This window comes from Alligator sinensis, unplaced genomic scaffold (assembly GCF_000455745.1).
Source record: "Alligator sinensis unplaced genomic scaffold, ASM45574v1 scaffold1450_1, whole genome shotgun sequence".
NCBI lineage: Eukaryota > Metazoa > Chordata > Crocodylia > Alligatoridae > Alligator > Alligator sinensis.
Genome location: NW_005842873.1, coordinates 479,907 through 487,708, shown reverse-complemented (window position 1 = coordinate 487,708; position 7,802 = coordinate 479,907). Strand labels below are relative to the sequence as shown.

The 7,802-nt window shown below is 51.4% G+C and overlaps 1 protein-coding gene across 7 annotated transcripts in view; it reads left to right on the top strand.

Annotated features, from left to right (window-relative positions):
• Positions 1–73: 73 nt before the first annotated feature.
• Positions 74–7,802, top strand: part of PHTF1 (putative homeodomain transcription factor 1) — a 16,424-nt gene continuing 8,695 nt past the window's right edge. For 5 of the 7 annotated variants that reach the window (XR_003091823.1, XM_025191952.1, XM_025191954.1 and 2 more), the window contains exons 1-7: positions 74–872; positions 984–1,129; positions 1,411–1,573; positions 4,288–4,428; positions 4,983–5,142; positions 6,048–6,221; positions 6,307–6,384. Coding sequence is in view for 6 of the 7 variants with exons in the window: in XM_025191952.1 (XP_025047737.1) it covers positions 718–872; positions 984–1,129; positions 1,411–1,573; positions 4,288–4,428; positions 4,983–5,142; positions 6,048–6,221; positions 6,307–6,384 (1,017 nt within the window). In the remaining variant the exon portion in view is untranslated. The remainder of the gene's footprint in view (positions 873–983; positions 1,130–1,410; positions 1,574–4,287; positions 4,429–4,982; positions 5,143–6,047; positions 6,222–6,306; positions 6,385–7,802) is intronic. The other 2 variants (XM_025191953.1, XM_025191956.1) reach the window with 2 other exon arrangements.

The following is a 7,802-nucleotide window of genomic DNA, read 5'->3' as shown; positions in this document are numbered from 1 at the left end:
CGGGCCGGGCCGGGGCGGGGCCCCCCTGCTGTCAGCCCCTCGTGTCTCCAAGGCTCCACCTTCGCCAAAGCCAAGCCTGACATCCCCTGGACCTCGCTGACGGGGAAGGGGATCGTGCGCGTGGTCTTCTTCCCGCTCTTCAGCCGCTGGTGGGTGCAGGTCACGTCCCCGCGCATCTTCACCTGGCTGCTGGGCCTGCACCTCCTGCAAGGTGAGCAGCGCGCCGCCCGAGCAGGAGGGCCCGTGTGCGGGGCTGTCTGCCGGCGCCGCGCGCGGGTCTCCACGGATCACGCCGCCGGGCACCGCCTTTGCGTCCGCTGTGAAGGGTTTTAAACGGCTGGCCGTGCTGCATTCGCTCCGCCCAGCTCGTGATGAAGACGCTGGGTCACGGCCCAGGAGATCTGCCTGATTCTGTCGGTGGGGAGGTCGCGCGAGCAGCCCCTGCTTCAGGTCCCCGTGGGTGAGATGAGAGGAGGACGCTCGTGCCTCGGTGCATGTCAGGGGCTCTGGCAGCGGTAGCGGCCGCGCAAGCGCCTAGAGAAGGAAGGGCTCGCACCTTCTTTACGTGGCACTGAACCTGCCACGGGTACCGCGGCTTCGGTTGTTTATGCTGTACACGAGCGTTTTAGCTTTGCTTGCACTATCATGCCGCGGCTCCGTGGCCGGCTATGGCTTTGATACAGAAATTGCAGGGACGGTCTCTGGCTTGTGCTCTGCATGAGGGCAGCCTGGGCGGTTTTCATCGTCCCCTCCGGTCTTAACATCTGCGATGCTAATCAGCCGCGCGCTGTCCGCCCGGTCACTGCGGACTCTTGCATGCGGTCGACCCCTTTGCAGTCCAACCGCTGCTGTCCTTTGAGGGAATCCTCCAGGTCAGGAAGACAGTCCGAGTGTGGAGGAAACCTGCTTTGCCCCAACCCGGGCTGCTCCTTTTCGGTTGATAAATAGCCTGTCTAACCCTATGCTGTCCTGCCCCACTCTAGTAGGGGAAGCAGTTTAGTGACGACACTTGTGCTGGGAAACGTGGGGCCGCTCATCTCACGCTGCAAAGAGTTATCTTTCAGCAGCCCTCTTTGTCTGCCGAGCTTTGTAATAGCGATTCCTGGAACTGAAGCTGCCTCTGCTGAAGGTGGGTGACCTTTTCATAGACACTAAAGAGCAGACGATGAATCTGTGCTTCTGCATCTGTTGTTTTAGTAGGTTTTCAAAGCTCCCATTCATAATCAGAAGACACTTCAGAAGAACAGTGCCAGGCACCCAAAGATGAGCAGGGAGCCGGTGCAAAAGGGCACGCTCTCAGCAAAAATAAGCGATTGCGGCACAAGCAGGAAGCTGAGCTGAGTCCCCTTCATGCTCTTTGTGGGGAGCTCCCCTGCAGATTTTCCATCTGATACTGCGTCTCCTTTTCAGTGGTTGCAGTTGTGTTGTATTTCCTGGTACCTGTTGTGAGTGCAAGTGAAATCATTGGACCAATGTGCCTTATGCTACTGATGGGAACTGTTCACTGTCAGATAGTGTCCACCCAGGTGAACAAGCCCTCGGGGAGCAGCAGCAGCAGCAGCAGGAGGAGGAGGTGAGACAGATATTGGTGCACTAACTGGGTGTGTTTGATGCAATCGCAGTACATGGTGCAGTGTCAAAGCGAATGGGTGGAGATCCTCTGTGGTTTTACGTAAATGTTGTGTATGACTGTAGCATGTGAGTATTAGTATGGTGTGTTCCACAGGCTCTTCCACGCTTAGCCTGTCCCCTTCCCCCTTCTTTCTCCAGTTCGCTCAAATGTAAGTTTGGAGAAGTTTGCCTGGGATTTCATAGATTTCATAGACTTCATAGACATCAGGGCTGGAAGGGACCTCGGAAGATCATCGAGTCCAGCCCCCCGCCCAAAGGGCAGGAAGTCAGCTGGGGTCATAGGATCCCAGCAAGATAAGCATCCAGTTTCATCTTGCAGGTGTTCAATGTGGGCGCTTGAACCACCTCCGGTGGCAGGCTGTTCCAGACCTTGGGGGCTCGGACAGGAAAGAAGTTCTTCCTTATGTCCAGCCTGAAACGGTCTTGAAGTAGTTTGTGACCATTCGACCTCGTCATCCCTTGGGGCGCTCTGGTGAACAAACGTTCCCCCAGATGCTGGTGGTCACCCCTGATAAACTTGTAGGTGGCCATCAGATCACCCCTGAGCCTGCGCTTTTCCAGGCTAAAGAGCCCCAGGGCTCTCAGCCGGCCCTCGTAGGGTCTGCTTCCCTGACCTCTGATCATGCGCGTGGCTCTTCTCTGCACTCTCTCAAGCTTCTCCACATCCTTTTTGAGTTGTGGAGCCCAAAACTGGACGCAGTACTCCAGCTGCGGCCTCGCTAGGGCCGAGTACAAGGGGAGAATGACGTCCCGGGATTTGCTCGCGAAGCATCGATGGATGCAAGCCAGCTTTTTGGTCGCTTTACTAGCCGCCCGCCCACTTGCTGAGCCTGTCCAGGTCAGCCTGGATAACCTGCCTGTCTTCTGGTGTGGATGCTTTGCCCCAAAGTTTGGTGTCATCGGCGAACTTGGCCAGTTCTGATCGCTTCTGACTCCAGTGTCCACATCATTAATGAAGATGTTGAACAGTATGGGTCCAAGGACAGAGCCTTGGGGGACCCCACTGGTCACAGGACACCACGATGAGTGACTTCCATCGATTACTACCCTCTGGGTCCGACCCCGGAGCCAATTTTCCAGCCAGTGGATCGTGGAGGACCCAAGGCGACAATTGGCCAGTTTCTCCAAGAGGCGATCATGGGACACCAGATCGAAGGCTTTTTTGAAGTCAAGATATATGACATCAATCTCTTCTCCCTTGTCCAGGTGATAGGTCACCTGGTCGTAGAAGGAAATGAGATTGGTCAAGCAAGACCTACCCGCAACAAACCCGTGCTGGCTATCCCTTAAGATGTTGTCGTCGGCCAGTCCATTAAGGATGGCCTCTTTAATAAACTTTTCTAAGATCTTCCCCGGGATAGAAGTCAGGCTGATGGGCCTATAGTTAGCCGGATCCACTTTCCTCCCTTTCTTGAAGATAGGCACCACATTGGCCTTCTTCCAGTCTTCGGGCACTACACCAGAGCTCCAAGAGTTTTCAAAGATCCGTGCTAGAGGCTGGGCTATGATGCTCGCCAGCTCCTTGAGTACCCTGGGGGGAAGATTGTTAGGGCTGGCTGACTTGAAGGTATCCAGCTTCTCAAGATGTTCCTTCAGAAAGTCAGCATTAATGGAGGGCAGGGGATCACCCTCACCCGGACTTCCCGGCCCTGTAGCGGGCATGGGCGTCCCGTGGGACTGATGAAAGACCGACGCAAAGTACCTATTTAATAGGTTGGCTTTTTCCTGGGCGTCAGTTGTCAGTTGCCCCATCTGGCTCAGCAGGGGTCCAATGTTGCCTCTGCTTTTCCTCCGACTCCCCACATATCTGAAAAAGGACTTCTTATTGTCCTTGATGCTCAAAGCTAGCTGGAGTTCAGTTGCAGCCTTGGCTTTCCTGGTCTGCTCCCTACAGGACCGGACCAGTGCAGAGTAATCCTCCTTGGAGGTGACTCCCATCCTCCATCCTTTGTAGGCCTTTCTTTTTAGCCTCGGGAGGCCTGCTAGGTCCCTGGAGAGCCAGGGGGGTTGCTGTGCCCTCTTGCTGCCTTTCCTCCGAGATGGAATAGACTTAGTTTGTGCTTTGAGGATCGCTCCCTTGAGGATACTTGCCCTTTCGCCAGGTTTACACTTAGGCTCTCATCCTTTGAATGTAGCTTTTATGTCCAGGTTCCGTTTGTGGCCAGGAGGTCACCTCTCAGACCAGGCTGTGCTTCTGGGCTTGGGAGCTTACCTGGGGACGTGCTTTTGCCATAACTCTGAGAGGCTTCTGATGCACATTCAGAAGGGGCAGAGTGGTGTGGCTCTCACCCATGCATTTCTTACATCTTTTCTCTTTGCTTTGTGGAGGACTTTGCAGCTTGTTAACTGAATATAGCACTGGGGAATGCTGGTCTCCATTCTGCCCTTCAGGTGGAGAGGGAGGCTGAGAAACTCTGTCCCTGCTAGTTTCCATGCAGAGACTGTGTCTGTATTTCTGTGCTGCATAATTTTTCAGTTTAAATTATAGTGGTGTGTATTTGGCCCTTGGAGCATGTGCTGTGCTCCTTACATACAGAAACACGGATGTCATTTGCTTGTTGGTAGAGTGGCTGTTTGGATCTAATTCTGTCTTTAAGAAGTATAGATTTTTTCTTCTGTCAAACTTTAATACCCATTTCCCTCCTTTTTTAACAGAAAATTACGGAAATCTGCCGGTGGGGATGGGTGCAGAGACACTGGCAGTTTGTCTTCTTCTGATAAAGCTAGTAAAGGAGAAGAGCAATCAGAATTTCTGTCCCTCGTCAGCAGTTTGCTTGGCCTGGTCTTCCGAAGGAGGTGTGTGGTACTAGGCGGGTATGAGTGTTTGTAGTGCTGCTGTGTGGGAAATGAGGAGTTAAAGAAGTTAAGGGAAGTGTTTATTGAGTGACAGGCACACGCCCCACAAGGAGATGAGATGATTTCAGCCACAACCACAAAGCCTGGGCTCTGGGAATCAGTCCTCTACCTGGATACAGGAGGATTCCTGGTGTTTAGTTTAGGCCCCCACAGTTGCAGAGTGATGGGGCCCCTCTTTCTGTCACAACTCCATGGGCTTATATGTTCTGCTGCCCCTTTGCCCTCTGTTTTGTTATTTTTTTGTTTGCACAGTTCAAAGACTGATCCCCTTCCTCATTTAAACAGTCCAGATCCATTTTCCATTTTGCTACAATATAATGAAAATCAGAGGAAAGGAGGATGAGTTAGTATTCCAAGTGCCTGAAATCAAAAGGGAATTCTGTAGCTTCCCAGTTGTTATTGCTTAGTCTTGCACCCACACAAGCAAGTGACAGAGAAAGTTAAAGAAATTTAGCTCCAAAATCAGAAATATTTTGTCACATTTTCTCCACCAGATTCAGGAGAGTGAAACTGGTAGCTGAAAAAGGGACTGAAACAGAAAACAGCGTGAGTTCTGTCAACAGTGGCGTTAAACACAGACAGTCCAGATCCGAATATCGACTACTACACTTGAAAGAGAGAGAGAAACTTGCAGATGGGGGAAAGAATCATCAGGTAATTAAAAGAAACGTGAAATCGTTTTTATCACTGTACTGGCTTTTCAGCTGCGTGATTCTTGGTTCTGACACCTACCTGTGAGATGTAAATAGAAATCCCATCTTGAATACTTGATAGGGCACAGTCTGATATGCTAAATGCAGAAACCTATGGGAAAAGAAATATGGGTCCTTTCTACTGAAGTAAGTGCTTGGTTTTTGGGGAGCCCTCAGTTCAAGGACTGGATGATTAAATCACCAGTAATGGAATTCCTTTAAACATGAACAGAATTCCTAATGCAGCCATCTCAAGCCCCTGCACTTGCAGATCTTAGCAGCTGACATCTGATTTCTTCTGTGCAGGCACTAAAATAGTAATGCTTTGGGTTCCTTTTTGATTTGGGTTCAGAGTGAGGGCCCCCCCACCACAGTCCTGCTTGAAGTAGTTAGGTAAGAACCTTGAAACGAGCCATGCTCTTCTTCCCCAAAGGCTGCTGTACACAAGGGAGACATTTGGAACAGTTTTAGCATATGAGACATGTCTCTCAAGGCACCCAGCCCTATCTTGCACATAGGAGAATGCAGTGCCTTGTGTGCAGGGCTGCTCTTTGAAGCCTGTGATTGCTTGCAGCAAGGAGCAGACCATGACCTTTCATCCCATTCTGGTTTGTTATTGGAGGGGTGAGGTTTCCTCTTGCAACGTCTCTTCCCCTCTCTCTCCATTGCAGGGAGGCCTGGCTAGACCATAGGTTGCCTATGCCTTCCAAAGTTAGTTCCCTCTTACTGCCTACTGTAGATGTAGAGGTGAGGCTGCAGAATGGCACAGTGTTGCATTGGTAGCGTGGCCCAGGCAGCGGTGGTGGTCAGCTTGGTTTTGTTAGCCCTGTTTCCTAACATTGGCTTGAATGGGTGCTCTTCTTCCAGGAGGGCTCCATGCACACAGGTGGCATTTCTGATGAGCTGTCAAGTGACGAGGATGCTGAAGCTGTGGCACAGAGGATTTTGTTACGCAGAAGCGTAGAAGGGGCCTCCAGTGACAATAGCTATGAGGACAAGAACAGGAATCCTCTCATTTCCCCAAACCAACCTGTGTCCCAGGTAGATCTGGTGGGTTACCTCAGACTCCAGAAAGTTCACTGTTACTGGCACTTGACTTATGTCTCCTCCTTTCTGTTGATGACAGGTTAAGCAAGCTGGTAAAGGTACCAGAGATTCTGACAGCCTGGTAGAATCCGAACTCGAATCGACAGCCTTTAGTCAGGTATGAGTTCTACGAAACAAGAGTCAATTGCATCAGCATTGCCAGGGGTGAGCGGAGTGGCATGGCTGTAATTCTCAGTGCTATCTTGGTTTACCCAGTCCTGGTCATTCCCTGCTGACATTTTTATACAGCCATTCTTTATCATCCCAGCAAGAATCCAAACAGCCAGTCTGTTCCGTGAGCCTTCACGTGTTTGTCCCTGTCTCTGAATCCTCATGGATAGATCACAGCACAAGAGGAAGGGGAAGAGATTTATTTTCAGTGCTAAGCTCTTTCTTCAAATCCTTTGCTCCACGCATAGTCTGAAAGGCATAGTAGTTGGTCCTGTAGGGAGCAGACCAGGAAAGCCAAGGCTGCAACTGAACTCCAGCTAGCTTTGAGCATCAAGGACAATAAGAAGTCCTTTTTCAGATATGTGGGGAGTCGGAGGAAAAGCAGGGGCAACGCTGGACCCGTGCTGAACCAGATGGGGCAACTGACAACTGACGCCCAGGAAAAAGCCAACCTATTAAATAGGTACTTTGCGTCGGTCTTTCATCAGTCCCACGGGACGCCCATGCCCGCTACAGGGCCGGGAAGTCCGGGTGAGGGTGATCCCCTGCCCTCCTTTAATGCTGACTTTCTGAAGGAACATCTTGAGAAGCTGGATCCCTTCAAGTCAGCCGGCCCTGACAATCTTCACCCCAGGGTACTCAAGGAGCTGGCGAGCATCATAGCCCAGCCTCTAGCACGGATCTTTGAAAACTCTTGGAGCTCTGGTGTAGTGCCCGAAGACTGGAAGAAGGCCAATGTGGTGCCTATCTTCAAGAAAGGGAGGAAAGTGGATCCAGCTAACTATAGGCCCATCAGCCTGACTTCTATCCCGGGGAAGATCTTAGAAAAGTTTATTAAAGAGGCCATCCTTAATGGACTGGCCAACGCCAACATCTTAAGGGATAGCCAGCATGGGTTTGTTGCGGGTAGGTCTTGCTTGACCAATCTCATTTCCTTCTACGACCAGGTGACCTATCACCTGGACAAGGGAGAAGAGATTGATGTCATATATCTTGACTTCAAAAAAGCCTTCGATCTGGTGTCCCATGATCGCCTCTTGGAGAAACTGGCCAATTGTCGCCTTGGGTCCTCCACGATCCACTGGCTGGAAAATTGGCTCCGGGGTCGGACCCAGAGGGTAGTAATCGATGGAAGTCACTCATCGTGGTGTCCTGTGACCAGTGGGGTCCCCCAAGGCTCTGTCCTTGGACCCATACTGTTCAACATCTTCATTAATGATGTGGACACTGGAGTCAGAAGCGATCAGAACTGGCCAAGTTCGCCGATGACACCAACCTCTGGGGCAAAGCATCCACACCAGAAGACAGGCAGGTTATCTAGGCTGACCTGGACAGGCTCAGCAAGTGGGCGGACGAGAATCTGAT